The sequence below is a fragment of the Centroberyx affinis genome, unplaced genomic scaffold, assembly GCF_046629955.1.
Source record: "Centroberyx affinis isolate AG114_WGS23_722 - 3 ecotype Tasmania unplaced genomic scaffold, CSIRO-AGI_Caff_v1 ptg001103l_1, whole genome shotgun sequence".
NCBI lineage: Eukaryota > Metazoa > Chordata > Actinopteri > Beryciformes > Berycidae > Centroberyx > Centroberyx affinis.
Window position 1 is genome coordinate 12475 of NW_027279646.1, and position 18149 is coordinate 30623.

The 18149-nt window shown below is 43.6% G+C and overlaps 1 protein-coding gene across 1 annotated transcript in view; it reads right to left on the bottom strand.

The window, feature by feature from the left end:
* Positions 1–2253: 2253 nt before the first annotated feature.
* LOC139647703 (adhesion G protein-coupled receptor L2-like) overlaps positions 2254–18149 on the bottom strand; it is a 44888-nt gene continuing 28992 nt past the window's right edge. Inside the window, exons 10-19 of the mRNA XM_071523656.1 lie at positions 17492–17697; positions 16920–17093; positions 15532–15741; positions 14805–15025; positions 13952–14018; positions 11800–11891; positions 10196–10364; positions 9673–9801; positions 8543–8639; positions 2254–4198 (exon numbers count right to left, since the gene is read on the bottom strand). Of these exons, the coding sequence (XP_071379757.1) occupies positions 3336–4198; positions 8543–8639; positions 9673–9801; positions 10196–10364; positions 11800–11891; positions 13952–14018; positions 14805–15025; positions 15532–15741; positions 16920–17093; positions 17492–17697 (2228 nt within the window). The 3' untranslated portion in view covers positions 2254–3335. The remainder of the gene's footprint in view (positions 4199–8542; positions 8640–9672; positions 9802–10195; positions 10365–11799; positions 11892–13951; positions 14019–14804; positions 15026–15531; positions 15742–16919; positions 17094–17491; positions 17698–18149) is intronic.

Here is an 18149-nt window from a genome sequence, read left to right on the forward strand (position 1 = left end):
CACAATATCCATAATGTGCGTGACAAAACAGCTATAGAAATGTGAGCTAATCAGATTTCAGTTTGTTTTGCTGTTTGTGTAGGCAGGCATTCTTCCTCTTCACTCGAGCCTTAATTCCCCACCAGAAATGCACACAGAGTGGCAAACTCGGCCAAGGCGGCGCAGTGTGGTACGGTGGGACTGTGGCAGCAGAGCAGGAGCGGTGCAGAGGCACATTCAGATGTTCTTTATCTTACTGCTGCAGAGTGAAATGTAGAGGAATGTAAGCTGTACATTTACAGGGGCCCCGAGGAAATATAATACTCCTCCTGCATTGTGCCTGTGCTAATGTAATTATGCATAGTTCCCGTACTGGCTAAAGATTGCTATCCTAGAATGTAAACATTTGTCTGCAAGAACGCCTTTTCATTCTAATATGACTGTTTTTTTTTGCCCTCTTTTTTTTTTTTTTTTTTAGACCCTTCAGCAAGGCCTTAGTGGAATCAGTTGGGAAACTGTTCACCTAAACATGATGTTCATTTCTGTTTTGACATAGGTTTAGGATAATTCATGAGAAAAAAAAAGCTGTGCCTCTCTTCTGAATACACACACATATATGCCCAAGTATAGGCTATACATGCAGTCATACACACACACACACACACACACACACACACACACACAGATGCACCACATTTTGGAATAGGCTCTGTGATCTGATTTTGAATGTAGCATCTTGTTTGATGTCTTTTTGATGATGGACATGAAATAATGTCCAAATCACCAGAGGCTGCAACATCAAACAGATCCAAATGAAAACACGGTAATGTCTTCTCAGGCTAAGCCTTATTGCGCTTTCATTTGCCACTGCCCCATGGAAGCTGGGCTTTGACTGTGAACAGATAAAAGATGAGTTGATTAGTGAAGCACTTTCATCTCCGGCAAACTTTGACAACTTTTTCATTTGCAACGCAAGCACCGCACGGCTAATATGCTGCATCATAATATAATCATATCATCATAGGTGGTTATGGCGGTGACTCGTCAACAAAACAGACCGAGGGCAGGTCATCTTTGAAGAGGATAGATGGCTGGAATTCATCTCTTCAGGATGAGGAAAAACCGGGATATGCTGATCTTTTACCCCATATCCCTATCAAGAAACCCCCAGTCATAATGGGGAAAGGACATGATCACCTGTATATTGTTCAATTTCACAATCCAATGTTCTTCAAGGTAACGCGGCGCGAGAGCTAATGCAGCACACAGACAACTCAGTGATAATGAACCAATATATATGCATCATGCAAAACCGATCCTAATGCTTGGCAAAGGGAGCTCAACATATTCATTCATCACGATTTTGTCTGTTATGAAAACGCAGACGGGGGAATTCTAACTTCCACTCCTGGCGGTGACATCACACATGGCCGTAAGGCTTTTATATGAGATTCATGTGAGGTCCACTGCCAGCTGCCATGCTAATGTTTATAATAAGGAAGCTTTCACAGACAACTCAGGCCCATTCGCAGTGAACCGCGAGCGGGTCATCAGCTTTGCATTTAATTTGATTTATAACTGAACGGAAGCCAAGTTTCCATATAATTTACAGACCTGCTCGGTGTCTCCCAGGGCTTTTGGATGGCTCTGTGTAAACCGAGAGGCTGACATTCAAACAACAAGGCAGAGAGCCACGGTGGACTTAGAGCTCTGCCTTGGCCCGCAAGTCAGCCCCTGACAGCAAACTGGCACCCGGCGCCGGCTAATAAAGAGCACCGCCCAGATTCTGCAGCGACTACACGGGTGTCTGCTGAGAGTTTGTGTGTGGTCAGTTGGACCGGGACCTCCGCAGAAAGCCGTAGATGAAAGTCGCACTGAGCAATAAATCAGTGAACTCTACGGTGTGAGTCTCATCCACCCAGTCTGGCTGCAGCAGTCTGGCCTGAGGGAGGATGGATTATGTTAGCCTGTCCTCCAAATGATGTGCTAGAATTCAGTGCATGGAGTGACTTTCACACCAAGTCTGATCAAAAACAATCATGGCATATCTTGTTAACCTTGGATAATTACTGTCATAGTGTATTCATATAGCGGCAGCTGCTTGGTAATTTTTTCTACATATATCCTTCACGGCAGATTTTCATGCAAACTATGAATAAGCAGTCAGACATCTGCGAACAAGAAAAAATCTCACATTTATTTGATATCAAACAAGAGTTGAATTAAATATCAGCTGATGATGGGCTCTTACAAAAGAAATAAAATGAACCTAATCAGTGCTGCAACAAGTCACACTTTTCAACCATGTTCTTTTTTTTTTTCTTTTAGTTAATAAATTAATTAGTGTCAAAGGCTGAAATATGTTCGCAAAAACTGCTGTATCGCATTGACACAAAAAAATTCTTGAAACCTGACAATTTCTTTCAAGTAAAATAAATTACACAAGTATCCAATTCACTCCAAATCTGTGCATGGCCTGGTGTTAACAAATATACTACTGGCAAAACTCATCATTCATGAAAGCAAAAGCACTTCACAAGCAGAGACGTGAGCATGATTTCGTATGGATTCATATCTCTCAAAACATCTTTTTCATATTCAAACATACTACAACGAGTCAACTGTGAGAGGAAAACGCACGTTTCCACCATTTTGATTAACCTTGTCCGATGAAACTTATTAACATTGAAAGGGCGTATTTACTGAATGGTTGCCATTTCATTTTTTTTGTTTTTTTTTTGTTCACTTTTTACACTAGTGGTACAGCAAAATATATTTTCTTTAGCTGTTACTTTGACAACAGTTAAATGTGCAATAGAGAAAATATAAGGCCTGAGTCTGAATTAGTGGTTTCTTAACTTTACAGTCCTGACTGTGTAGTGGAGCCGCACTAGTTCTAGTTCTGTAGTTCAGGACTAAAAAGAGCCTGGTTCTGCAAAGTCCCCCAGGAGCATGTCAGGACTGTTTCATAGTTCTTCACTCAGAGTAAGTTTTTTTTCCCTTATTCTTCAATGCTTCTTTCAATACAACAGAAATGCAGGCTGGAGAGGGACGGAGCCAGACTTCTTCTCTCTGACACGGAGCGGTCTGTGCATTATTCTCTGCACCTCTTTAGTTCGACAGCAGAGCTTTCACAGTGCACAGGCGTCTGGCCTCGGATGGACGTATGTTGTGTTAACGAGGTCTGTGTGCAAAAGTCATTTATTCCCCTCCTCTCCCGCCCATAAACATTTCACTTCCCGTTCTAACAGGAAGGGTACGTGGAGTGCAGAGCTGGACTTGGCAACTGTCTTGACATCAACCAAAAGCACCCATGTGTTCAGACCTGTGCAAACAGAAGACACTAATCCACCTGCTCAGAGGCTGGTGATGAGCTGCATTTGTCCGTCGCTGGGCGCCTCTCCCTCCTGCGCGCAGTCCTCAGTGCTGGGTGGGATGATACACCCGTCGCTGGTGCCTCGGTTTATATGGTAGTAGGACAGGGGCTGGGGCCCGTCGCCCAGCTCAGGCATGCTTTTGTGATAGACGTCCTCACTCTCGCTTCGAGGGGACGGGGACAGGTCCTCCTCTTCTTCAGGGGGGTAGGGTGAAGCCGAGGGCGAGGGCGAGTCTCTCAGGTTGGGCATGCTGGTGTACAGGGAGTCTCTGTTATTGTTGGGTGACTGGGAGCCCGCGTCCTCCGCTGCGGTGACAGTCTCTGCGCCGTGGCCCCCCGCCCCCTCCAAGCGCCTGGGGGCCTTCTGGGTGCTGTAGAGCAGGGAGTGAGTCCTCTGGGGCAGCAGGGGGGCCTCCAGCGCCTCCTTGTGGTGAGGGTGCAGGAGCAGCTCCAGGGTGGGGTGGCCCGCTCTTCCACCTCCTCTCTGGGGGGACGAGGCCTCGGCGTGATCCGCCACTATGGCGTCGTCCTCGCTGCCGCTCCCGCCCCCTCCTCGGTCCACTGTCACCCTGGTCTGGGGGGGTAAGGCTCTGTCCCGCTCCCTCAGGGCTTCACGGCCTTTGGGAGCCCCGCGGGGCCTTAGGTTGTTGTGGACGAGCTCAGAGATGATCATCTTCTCGAAGGCGGCGTCGTCCAGGTTGAGGCCCCCCAGGTCACCCGGGGCTCGGACTCCCACGTCCTCATAGTCATCGTCGCGCAGGGAGTAGCTGTTGTTGAAATTGCCATTGAGGGGGAGGGTGTCCATGGCGCTGATGTCCCTGCTGTTGGTCAGAGAGTGCTGTCCTGCAACAAGAGGCAAAAGGAGGGGGTGAGATATCATTTTATTGCCTATTATGAATAACAAAACAGTGTGTAACACACCGCCCACATACAGCTTGATACTGCTCAGGACACTTCGCTCTTGTGCTCTTTGATCTCTGGGCTAATTTAAATTTTACGCCACTCATATATTCAAAAAAGTTTTAAAAGTTCAAAGTAGAAAGCAATTAGCTCTCAACCATGCCCATCCTCATTATGGTTGAATATCATTATAGCCAATCTAGAGATTATCCTGAACAATATTGGACAAATGAGAAAGGAAAGATGACAAAAACTTAAAACATACAGCAACACAGTGGTATGTGGCTGGTGCCCAGGTCATAACAAAGCAGCATACAACATCAACAGACAAAATGAGTAAAAAAAAACAAATAAATAAAAACAAGCCAATGGGGAAGTGTGAAATTAAAAATGAATGAATAAAGCATTCCACCCATTAAAAAGAAGGCAAGACAAAAGAGTAACGTGGAACACAGATGGCCAGCCACCTCTCTGCACTGGGGCCCCACAAGCACAGCAACACCCCCACACCACTACAGACAGGCACGGTGCAATGACTCACTTTGCCACCACTCACATCAAGTGTGTCTGCTCAGGCTATCTGGCCTAAGAACGGCTGATGTGCAAAAAAAAGTAAAACAGATGCTTTTTTTCAATTGCAGCAGAAACAACAAAATTACTGAAATAAGACAAAAGTGGAAGCTTGTAAAATCCAGCCCGGATTCAGTCAGTCCAACTTAGTTCATGTCCTTACAATTAATTATGATTTAGACCGAATGTGATGCCTTGTTCGCAGCCTTTGGGGATGATGGAGAACAATGACAAAATTGTGTTTTTAACCATTTAGAGAGCTAAAGGACAAACCAAGGACAACTGAATCCTGGACTCAGCAGGTGAAAGGGTTCAGCAGCAAGCACAGTTTTTGAAACGTCTACAGTAAATGATGGTAAATTTCCTCAAGGAATTATTTCTTTCCCTCTTTTGAATAAGACTTGATTTGGTTTCTTTAAGTGAACATCTATCAATTTTATGTGGAGAAAATATTCACAGTAGATTACTTTGAAAGCCCTTTGTGAAGCCCTATGACTAACCACAAGTAGCAGGATGAAAATGGGGAGGGCTAGCTTGATTTGATATGAGGATTTGATTGACTAGGTGTATGTATAGTATGAGCCTGTAAATGAAAGGCTAAAATGGATGAAAGGGGGGTAGAGAGTCTTTGCTTAGCCTCGCACACACAGGAGGGGAGACTGAAGTCTTCGATTTCAGATAAATTAGTATGAAAAGTGTGAGATTGAAAAAAACTGCAGCTCTACAGCTGCATACCGCCATTGAGAAAAAAATGTAAAAACTGACATCAAAGACATTTCCAAAAAGAGCGAGCGGAGTGGAGAGAGCAAGAGGGCAAAAAGAGGGTTAGAAAAAATATGAAAGAAATTTCTCTGAATACGCCCTACTCCAAATTTGCATTTGTTTATGCACAGGCAGTCATTTTATTGCAGACAGGTATTGTCTACGGGGAGAGGGGGAAATGATGTGAACAGAATTCAACTGGACACCGCGACAGCTGCACTCTGGGAACCATTCCAGCAGAGATTCATCCAAGATGTTCTCTTTACCGTTTTTACTGCATCGAATGAACATCTGCAGAGTATTACTTAGTATTAATACACTTATAATAGAAGCCACGCTCATCCTTTTGCAGGAGCTAAATATGATGACTGTAGCAGACAAAATTTGAAATAAGCTCATGTTAAACTTGACAGTCTCTCGGTGCATATTTCATACTTGGTCGGTGATCTTCACACCAGGTTTTGACAACCGCATGTTATACTGAAGCCTGTTTTCCCCAAACTAGTTTCCATATGTTGAACCCTCTTTGAGATTCTCCTGTTTGTCAACGCTTCTTTATCTGCTTTTAAATAATGAATATATTCTAGGCCATAAGTATGTGTAGTATTTCCCTGGTGGTGCAGGCTGTCTCTCCTGTGTTTCCACATGGCTAAGTAATATGCCTGGGGGGGAGATTGGCTGAGGAGAGGAAGTGTTTCTACAGGTACGGGAGAGATGTTTATGCTGACATTCAAAATTACCTGTTAATTAAATATTACCTCTTTTTTATCTGTCTCCGCTGCCAAATGCTAACATGTAATTATCTTATAATGATTGTGCAGGTAAACATTTTAGGGCAATAAAGTGTAATCTGTGTGCACACTGTGAATTCTTCATTTGAGGTGCTTTGATGCTGAGCACACAGAAATGGCAACGCGGTTCCAGAAATGTCTTTGATTTCCATGCAGACAATGTTTGGTCCCAACCCTGCTTCATTATCTCTGACTGTGAAGTGCTCTCATTGTGCTGTAAGTGAGCCTGCAGAGGCACCAAATCAAGAGTGTGCCGACTGCAGTAGTTAAAGCTATATACGTTATTGCATATCCTTTCCTTGCACACTTTCGCCATAAAGCTGCTTTCGCCTATTCTCTTTCATCATCAAATGCCTGTGAATATCTGAGGGCTATGATTCTGCCCGCATTGCGTCATGTGCTCCTGTTTTTTTTTTTTCTTCCCTTTGCTTGGCTTTCTTTTGCTCTACCAGTGAGGAACTAGGTCACCGTAAACACTGACATGATTTAAATCAAGCTGGATACAGTTTGTACTTGACAAGAGAAATGCTAAAGATTTCGACCTGTTGTAAAAACATCCACAATTGTGGTTATAGGGCAACAATATAAATAATCTGTCGGAACGTGTAAGGTCCGTATTCAGCTCAGAGGAATTCCCACATGACTGTTCAGTTGTCAAGATAAGATAGCATTGACTTCCCCAAGCCTTATCTCCGACTGTGTTTACAAAGGAGCAGCTTGCGTAGATAATAACTACTGGAAATACAGAGTAGGTGGGAACGAAGAAGAGGAACAAAATGGTAAATCTACAGTAATGATTCTCAACACTTTCCGCACATGCTGCGTCGGAGCCACAACCCCTGAGTTCCCTTGTTTTCAATAAATTTCTAACACACACATACACACACACACACACACACACAGACAAAACCAAACACAGATCTATGTAAGAATAAAGGTCGAGGGTGGATGTGCACCTGGGGAGTGAAAGGCCGGTGGAGAGGGGGTGTTGCACACCACCGTTTCCGCCAGCAGGTTGTTATAAGGGTTAGTGTCATGGGCTCGGAGGAGAGGGTTAGTTAGGAGGTAGTTGCCAGTCATCCCTGAAATAACAGGAAGAGAGAGAGAAAGAGAGAATTAGGGAGAGGAAAATGGGCAAAAAGAGCAGAGAAAAAAAGAGGCATCTCCACAGAGGTTGAGGTACTTCACTTGGTGGTTAGCTGGGAAGCTGTCGACATAAACAAAGACCTACATTTGCCGTCCAAAATTTGACACCACAAAAGATCTACAACCTACGATCCGTCTGCCTTTTATTACGGACAAAAAAAAATATATACTAACACTGGTTAAAGCAAGGCATTATCCAAACAGTCAGCTGATGTAACTGACAAACAATATTAACGCGACAAGTGTTGACCAAAGCATTGCGCCACAATCAGCTACAGTGTTTACGTGAAACAAAATTCATCTAAACAAACCCATCCAGTCGAGACACTAGACAAAACATGTCTAAGTGGCCTGCCATGAATAATACAGTATCCCTATCATCCACAGCATGGTTATGTAAATCCTCAAGAATGTAATAGCTATCCTCACTCATTTGGACGGATCTCTAGGATACTGTGCGCTGGCATATCGTTTCTTTTTTATCAGAGCTAATTCATAAACACAGCCAAATCTGCACTGGCAGCGTCTGGAGCCTGAAGTTCAGGATGCCTGGATCTATTCTAAAACCTCCACTGACCTCAGCCTGACTTCACTCATCTCCCCCCTACCTTCAGCCTGACAATCACTCCAGGCTGAAGATGAGTCAGGAGGCTGCTGCACAGCCAGCATCTCTAGTCAGGGTTGTTAAAGTTGAACCCAGCTCCACATCAGCAACACTCTGTGCCAGACTAGATATCACATGTTTTCTCTCCCTCCCTCTTAATGATCCCAACAAGTAAAAACTGCTGGAAAATGCTGTGACCTTTGTTGTGCAGGGAACATTTAACATTGTCTTTGATTGCTTAGCACTAAGTGAAAAGCAACATTAAATCAAGTTTCATCTTGAAGAGCGTCTTCCTTCCAAACTGCCGCAGTGCCATGTGGGCTGCATCCATTGAAGTGTTCATTGTGAATTCCAAGCTCCATCACAAAGAGAATAGCGTATGCATCTCGTCTAGGGGAAGAGACAGTTGCTTACCCTGGTTGAGTGTGGAGGTGCTGTTTATGTCTCCTGAGATGAAGGAGGACTCCGACTGCTTCCTCACAGTGTCGTTCCACATCCTCCTGATGCGGCTCTGCAGAGAGCAAAGGCACCACTGATGAGGACTCAACATGGTGCCACTGCTATTCAGTCTTTTCGCCCTAAGGCTTGACTGGCTGTGTGGGCTTTTGATTCTAACCAACACTAGCAAACATAATTCAACTAACCACCTGCTTGATGACCAATAGATTTAGGTACATGTTAGTGCTACAGTAAAACAAAGCCTGAACGAGGTATTGATGCAACCGAGAGCAGAAATGAGAACACTGTTAGAGGATGTTAGAGCGTGAAATCTGAGAACTCGGCTCTGAGTGGTTCTGCTTCCTCACAGTAGGAGGAACAGAAGCTGGGGCCGATTCACAGTGCTCTTAAGATAGAGCTTAAGAAGTTACCTGAGAAGAAATTTTAGGAAGTCCTTAAGTTCTTAAGTCCCCAATATTTTCTTAAGATTAGTCTTATCTCCCGCAAATTCTTTCTTAGGAACTTCTCAATTAGGGCCTACCTAGCAACTGCAATGTAAACAAGCATAAAAGGACCAAAAGATTATTTTCAGTAATTTAAATAACCATGTTTAATGCAGTCTGCCTGCAAACTATAGCAATATAATCTTTGTTGGTTTGAAAATTTAAATCCACTCGCACAACCTTTGAAAATGTTAATGGCATAAACGGTATCAACTAATGCAAACCTTTAATAACTAACCTCTGCAATCTGACAGCTAGCTAGCTAAGCTTAACATTTTATTGTTAAGCTTGTGATGTAAGATACAGTAAGTTAAACTATTAATATTTTGAAAGACCTATTTAACTGTCTAAAATGTACCTTTGAATGAATTTACATGCTTACTTTTTCAATGCAACAATTTTAAGTAAAAGGTTATCTTAACATTAATTTGCTCTCAAGAATCCAATTCATTCGTATGTTCTTCAGAAGCAAAATAAGTTATAAATAAATAAGATAAGAAAATACTTACTATTTTGATAGTTATTTTTGTCTTAATTTTCTTCTTAAGAGTAAAGTTATAAAAAAAAAAAAGCATTTAAGGTTTCCTAGCGCTGTGCATGTACCTGTGTAGCAGAGGAGTAGCGGGCGGTGGATCGGGACGTGGCGGTCTTGGCTGCGCTGTGGGAGCCTTCAGACGGCAGGCCGCCGCAGCACTGGGACTGACGGAAACATTTGCTGTACTCTTTACGGACCTGTGGAGGGGCACAGGATCAGGACAGAGTGAGCGCACACACACACACACACACACACACACAGTGACAGGCTCCTCCCAAGAGAGATGCAAATCCAAAATCTTTATCAAATGCCACCCAGCCGAGAGCGGTTCAAATGCCGTATCTGTGAGCACAGGGATAATGTTAGTTCTACCATGATAAATATTGCACAGAGGCAACATTTTGGACAACACTTTGACTCTCTGGGTTATCTAAAATGTCACTGAAATGCTTCATGTCATATTTAAAATTATTTGTAATGGATATGTTTAAAAAATCCACACCTGCAATAAGAAAAATAGATTTTTTGAAAGCAACAGCATCCTTCACGTTGCACATAATAACTTTCAATCATTAAGGTCGAAAAGCCAACCTTTTTCTGCAGGAGGCAGTGGAAGATGAAGATGAACATCCCTTGCAGAGTGTTGAAGATGGTGAAGAGGTAAGCCATAACAATGGAGGACTCATTGAGGAAGAACAAGCCGAAGGACCATGTCAGCCCCAGGAGACAAAGTAGGGCAAATGCTCCCAGCACCCAAGACCTGCAACAGAGAGGGAACACTGATATCAGCCGGAGAAATAGGGAAACTAACCGGATTTTCAGCTTTGCTTGGTTTGGCGTTTCTCTGCGCCTAGACAGTAGCTTGCTTGAAAAAGAGGCAATATCCTCATTTGCTATTTTGCTTTTGGACATGTTGCATTAACAGCACATACTGTATAAATGCTGATGCAAAGTTTTGGAATGAATGTGCATACGGTATTTGACACTGAGTCAAAAAATATTTCCTTGGTCTTCCTTGGGGTTGGCTAAAGAGACTGCCAACACAGCAGGTTTTCCAAGGCGGTTTCCAGGAAAGCCTAGAGGAAATCAGATAACTTAACAGTGAGTTCCAATGACGACGGCCGGTCGCTATTGATACACAAGAGAGAAGTGAGCCACCCCAAGGGAGATATAGCGAGTCTGGAGGAAAAGAGAAGAGACCAAAGCGAAATGAGAAAACATTATTGCATGTCATTGAGAGAGGATGGACAGAACAGAGGAAAAACGAGCAACAGTCTCGGGGGAGAGCTGAAGCTGATTAGTCTTGCTTTTGTGTTATAGTGTATGTCCATTCTTTGGTGGCATTTATATAAGGAGACTCTGCTTGGTGATTTCCTTAAAATGCAACAGATTATTTCAAGTCTTTTAGAAAGGTTACCACATCTGACACTGCAACTAAATAAATGGTTAATTTGAGGTAGACCCCAATTAATGATACTTAATGAGTTTTGCCTACTTTGGATTATGTGTTTCAGAAAGCCATGCAGGCTTTCTGTATACTTAATAACACTCAGATAATAAACATCAGAGGCCAACTAAATGCCTTTTTTAGTTACAACTAAAGGATGAAACAAATTACAGTGACTGCCTCAAAAATGAACACCCAAATAACATGTGTTGGCCTGCCCCTCAAACATATTTTTGAACATGAATTCAGGCATAGAAATGGCCAAGGATTTAGTCTTTTATCGAGCGGCCCGGCTTGCTGAAAGCAGGGAGATGGGGCCCTTTTCCATTTTCTCCATCTTTAAATCTATGTTTGTGGTTGAGTCTGTCTTCCAGGGAAGCCTGTAAACCATGCCAGCACAGGAGCAAGAGATACAAGAGGTCAGAGATGACGTTATGAAGAAATAAAAGAGGCAATATAACCCTGCGTAGTGCAAATACTGCACTCATAAAATGAACTAAAAAAGCACCACCTAAGGACAGAAATAAAATCTGAAAGGAAAGATATTGGTCTGGTCTAGTTTAAGAAAATAAAATAAAATAAATGTGTAGGTCAAATGCACCTTTGAAATTGCAGAAAGGAGGCAAAAGCAGTAATGGGGCATATTATTTTTCTTTTCACATTTAAGTGACCCCCCCCCCCCCCCCCCAAATCTCAGACCGAGCAACCACAGTCCGGCCACCTAATCTCCTAGAGCGACACCCCTCACCTGATACCCCCCAGCCTGGATGAGTCGGGTTTCATGGAGGTGGAATGCTTCACCATCTTGTACATCGTCACCACCAGGAAGATGACATTGAGCTGTCAAAACAGAGGCGTATCAGGGTTAACAGACTGCACTTAGAAAGGCATCCAATTCCTGATGCTAACACCGATAGTAATGTTTCACATTGACTTACTGTGGCTTTGGAATATTGCTTAATCTATAGTGGGTTTTGGCTCAATAGCGAGCGTCAACACCGGCATACCTTTACCGAGAGGGATATGAAAATTTAATGCCTCAGTGCAGATCACAAAGTACACTGGCTTCCAAGAGAAAAAAAACAATGGGAGGTTAATGCTTTGGTCTACTTCACACAGCTTTGGCCTTCAAGATAAACGGCACTGAAAGTCTCTCCTTCCTCTCGTCTAGCTGACATTATACACAATCCCGAGCCTTGGCCAAACACAGAGTCTAAATCCTCATCAGAGAGGGCAAGAGTATGAGAATGTGTATCTAATGCAGCAAAAACAGATCTCATCTACGTCGGACGGAGCTGCAGAACAACACGGAGAGGAAAGGACAGAACAGAGTACAATATTTTAGAAACAATTTTCTGAGGCCAGGAAAAACATTAAACCGATTCAAGCCATACATCCAGAAAGGTTTCCATTCTTTCAGGATGTTTCTCTCCAAGCGCTGGAGGGCCCATCGCCACCAAGGGAAAGGGAGGGGATATACTTCAATTTGGCTCACTACCATATTAAACCTTTGAAAAGCACTTCAGTAAATATTCAATGAAAAAAAAAAACGATATCCTGATTTTTATGTTATTAAAAGCCTCTACCCTTCATCTGCCCCAAGCATGCTTATTCTGAAACCGTGACCAATCTACATGAAGGAAAATAAATAACAAAAAAAAAATGGTTGGCAAGAACGCAAAGCATACTGATCTAGATATAGTGTTCCCAGATTATCAAATACTTTTCTGACTCAATCAACAGCATGAAAGATCCTCGCTATTATCCCATATGGACACACTCTGAAACATTACAAGATTCACCCAACGGAGAGCATCTTCAAGTGGAAACAAAGAGAGCGAGCGGAAAACGGGAGGGGACAGAAACGAACAACAGCAGGGAAAGACGGAGGAAAAAGGAGTGGCTAAGAAGACGTAAAAGGGGGCTTTTAGATCACAGCTTAGAGTTTTGTCTCCTAGCCACCGGGGCCGATTTACGCCCGCATGAGTCGAGTGGCTGGAGATGCATTTAACACAGCCGCAAGTGATGACACAGATCTGATGAGACAGACAGCCAGCCAGGCAAACAGGCGGGCAGTCAGGCACTCTGCAGAAAACTGAGGAAAACTGCACATGGGCTCCCCCCCCCCCCCCTTGCGTCCGGTCTCCAAGGGGTCCTCCTCTACTGAAACCAGGTCTCGCACTTCTCCGCCAAACACAACGCAAAATCCATCAGTGCCGACGCGGCGCTTCCCGAGGGTTCGTGTGTATGTACAGAGTACGGACAGATTTACATGTATGTTACCATATGTGCCTATAAAGATATGCGGTATGTGTTTGTTCGTGGCTGTGTGTATTCGCGCGGGCGTGCACGTGTGTGTGCGCGTGTTTTGCAAGTGTGAGTGTGAACACCAAGTGCACCACATGAAATATTAAAAGGTGAAGATGGAGATGTCCGTGTGCTGGGATTGGCTGGGGACGTGTCATGATCCTCAGCAGGGCTATGAGCTGTGGTAATGGCTGTCTGGCCCACCCACTCATTACTTCCATGTTCGTCGGTCCCCCGCCACCCCTCCCCTCCTTGTTTTCTCACTGAGCAAATGACCTTCATGCCTGAGACAATTTCTCCTCCTGATTGCAGGAGGGGAGTACACTCTAGATGCACTATATGGACCAAACAGCTTTAAGTTGTTGCCGCTCACCAATTCTGATTTCAGAGGATTTCATGGCTGAATGGACACTGATGTCCTCGTGTCAGCTTTAATGGTACCACTTTCCTTTCATGCAAATTGATCGGAGAAAGCAGAGCTAAGAGGCCTCCAGCCCAGGGAGAAGAAGAAAAAAAAAAATCTATAAACTGTTTTCAAAGCTTCCCTGTGAAAAAAGTCATCGCATACACACACACACACAATTACAGCTTACCATAATTATGAAGGTTACAGGTCCGATGAAGCTCCAGATGAAATGGTTATCAACCCTCAGCCAGCAACTACGGGGCAGAAAATGTGATATTCAGTTCATTAAGTCGTCTCATTGCCAAAACAAAGTTGTATCTCATCGATCAGAGCCCAGCAGAGCTAGATGGATGATAGGCTACAGCAACAGAATAGAGACTCCTCCTGACCACAGGGAAGAAAACCCGACCTTGAGCAAGTTCTGGCCCGGTGCCACGAGAAGCCGGAGTCTAAAAGCAGTGGTTATTGGACTCATGACTTCACAGTCTGCAAATGCCTACAAATGTCTACAAATGAGCGATGTCTGACTCTGTATACCTAAGACTCTCAACAGTAAACAATGTATTGAAGACAGTTCCGAGAATGAATTGTACCTCAGCCTGTGTTTATCACCACGGAACAGAAATGTGGTGAACACTTACGGCTATAAAGTACAGTTTGAAAAAGGCAGTTTACTTAAATCCCATAAATTAGAGGATTCCAGTCTTACAAATCATACAGCTCGCTGCTTGGATGAAGACCAGTGGAGAAGTGCGTAAAGTTTTAGCCGACAAGGGGGGCAATTATCCACATGCAAAGAATAAAAACCCACTAGGCCAGAGCAGCTAGCCAGAGAATTCATTATTGTTGCGGATTTTGCTCACAGCCTCTTCTTTTAGCAGTGACAGGGTGTAAATTTGCCAGGGGGTAGAGGTAGACTTCTCTCTGTGATATTACTATCATTAGCACATACATGCATATCAGTGTGAGGGTGCCTTGATAGGGAGAAGGGAGGACTTAAAACTGCAAAGGGAAGGGGGCCTTTCTAAAGCCACACTTACGCCCGCTGTGTCCCGTAGCTGCGGTAGTCGATGGCCGCTGAGATGCCCACCACCACGGCCGGGAAGAGGTACCCCGAGACGTAGTAGTACTTCCTGCGGGAGAACTCGCTCTCGAACACCTCCACCAGCATGAGGTAGAGCTGCACGCCCTCCAGACACATCCAGGCAAATGCAGCCAGGAAGCAGAAGTGGAGAACCCCGGCGATGATGGAGCACACAATCTGACAGGAGGACACAGGTTGTACACAAAAGGTGAGGATTTTTTATTTTTATTTTTTTCTCACGCCAGATCAGACCGTTCATCAGCAGTATTAAAGGGAAAATATGAAAGCTCGACCCTGTACTAGGGATGGAACGATTATATCAAAATTCAATATATCACAGTACAAAAATGTGAGGCAGAAAAATGAATCGCGATATTAGCTACATTTTATTCTGTTGCAATTTCACAAGCTCTCCATCGAAATTACATTATTTATACTTTGTAATAACATTCTTAAATTGTTGTTTACATTCTACAATTCTAGTAAGCCAGTGACATTACTAGGAAGATTTGTCTCAGAAATCAACAAATCTAAACAGTCAGACTTTGTTGTCATTTAACTTTTATTTATTACATTGTATTATGGTTGTATCGAATTGTGAACCCCATATCGCGTATCAAATCGTATCGTGAGATAAGCGTATCGTCCCATCCCTACTCTGTACAGCATAATATAGATTGTACCTTGGGTTCAGTCATGTTGATGCCCACGAGGAAGACCAGCTCGCCAATGAAGAGGTTGAGGCAGAGGTTTTTGTGGATGGTGTTGCGGTCACTTTGCAGGCCTCTAAAGAAGCAGAAGGTGAAGAGGCTGATGGCCAGACAGACCAGAGACACGGCAATGCCCATCCTGGTGATGACCGTGAGAAGAAGCTCATGGACGCTCCCATCCGCCTGGAGGAGAGAAAGAGATGGCAAAGTCAACTCCAGACTTGTTAAGGAGAAATGCCATTCATAATGGCTGCTGGCATTTAAGTTCATAATGGTTGTTGCTTTAGTTGTTTTAAGTGTCTACATGAATGCTGACCTGCTGAAAACCATAATCTGTAATGTTATTATGAAAATGAGATTTTCCTGGCTACACATTGGCTGTTCTGTCTTTAACCTGATCATAGCTGACAACATCTAGCACTCATGCGCGAACATGTTTAAATCACATTATGTGGCCCGTGTTGCAACATGTAAAGCCATTAGCAAACGGTCACAAAGAGCTGTGGCCATGTGATGTGACAACCACATGTGGCTTCTCTCCACCGAGGGCAGATCACAACGTGTGTGTCAAAAGATATGAAACTGAGCACGTTTCCATATGGGCGCGAGGCACATGTGAAAATAGCAGACTTGACCGTACAAAATCTCACTCAAGGATATGGCGGCCTGGAAGTGAGGCAATCTCCTCTGTGATATTTGTAATTTTATTGAGGGCAGGAGTTGTAGTTGAGGTGATGTGTAGGGGGTTGGTGTGAGGCTAAACCTAGCCTCAGGGCTCTGGTTTCCAGCTGTGGTTAAGGTTGAGGTTAAGACAGATGACAGGGACAGAGTTCATGAGTTGGGACATATTATTAAATGAACCACAAACTTATCCCCCACATTTATTACTGGGTAGATGCTTGCTGCACATGATATTTATCATGTAATTGGATTGTAATTGCATTTCGCTAGCAAATGGATCCTACACCACTTCAAGTGGAGTGGAAATGCAAATTAGAGCTGAGGATATACTATTTCCCATGATTCCCAGGGACATATGTCTACATGGAAAACTATTAGTCACGGACCATAGGTAAAATATAATTTATTTCTTATAATGGTATAGCACTTACTATCTTTGCCCACAATCTCTCTCAAAGTGACAGCCCGCCTCCATTTCTCTACCTCATACAATACCTCACCGCTCTTCTCAACTAATCCTCTCCTGCCCCACCCCGACCTTCTCCTCCAAAAATAATCTAATCATCTTCTGCAGAATGCCATTCTTGTTCTTGCCGTGTTTACATAAATGCATCAGTGAGAGGGAAGAACAAGTACCTGAGACAGAAAAAGGCAGTCCAACCGCAGTAAGGGCCACTTACCACATTTCCCCGATGAGCCATGAGGATGGCAAAGTTGGTCAAGTGACTGCAGGAGCAAGTGGTGTGGCTCTTGTTGGTTTCCAGCAGTTTACAGCCTTGAGTGGACCAGTATCCCATCATGCTCCTCTCTGAGTAATTCCAGAAGGAACAGTTGGGGTTGTAGTAGTGCTCCTTCTACAAAACACAAACACAGAGGCCAGTGGTTAAACATAAATTAAAGCAATATGCATGATTGCACACAAACTGCACAACACTCCTTGTTCTTGTATTTTATATTATTACGTTCTTAACCTTTAGCAGTACATAAGATGGTAAGAGGGGTTACTGTGGCAATTTCCAAGCACTACACAGAGGTGAACTTGACTTGCTTATCTCATTGCACTATCCAAATCTTTGATTAGTACTAATTGCTTTCCATGACACTAGAAGCACTCTAGCAGCTTGTTATGTTCCTACAACAATGGCAAATATTTTATATCAAAGCACTGGCATTCCCCTTCACAAGACACAAGACAGAGCTGCCTTTTCAATTCTTTAACAGTCCGGCTCTACAGTGTTGATCTGAGGCTTACATCCAGGTGCTCCAGGGTGAAGATCACAGGGTCGGCCACAAACACGCGACTGGACTCCTTGGTGATGGAGGCAGACAGGATGTGGGAGTTGACGGTCAGGGAGAGGTTGCGTCTGCTTGGGTCTCCCACACCTCTCAGTGTAGCATTCTCTGTGCTGAGGAACTGGCCCAGGTGCTTGTAGAGCACAAACACCAGCTTGGCCACTCCTGCAAGCAGCAAAAACAAAATAATCAGACATATGAAGGAAGATTATATACAAATTAGTATGTACCAATTATCCATATATTATACAGTACATATATGCACTGTATAATATATGCAGGTACAGTACCTACATATATTATAGTACTAATATATGTAGGTACTGTATGAATGTATTATCGTTATGTATTATTTATTTCAAATATGTTCCCCACGAATGATGGGCAATCATCATCATGGAAGTTTCATCAATATTGGTCCGGTGGTGTAGAAGTGATGACCTTTCAAAGTTTGAAATTTTGACCTTTAATTATAGCGCCTCCATTATGCCAATCATTGTATATTTTCAAATGCCAGAACGCAGTGATAAGATGCTTCATCAATCCAAGTTTCGGCAAAATTAGACCAGTGGTGTCTGGGATATTACATTTGAGTTCAAGATTTTGACCTTTAAATA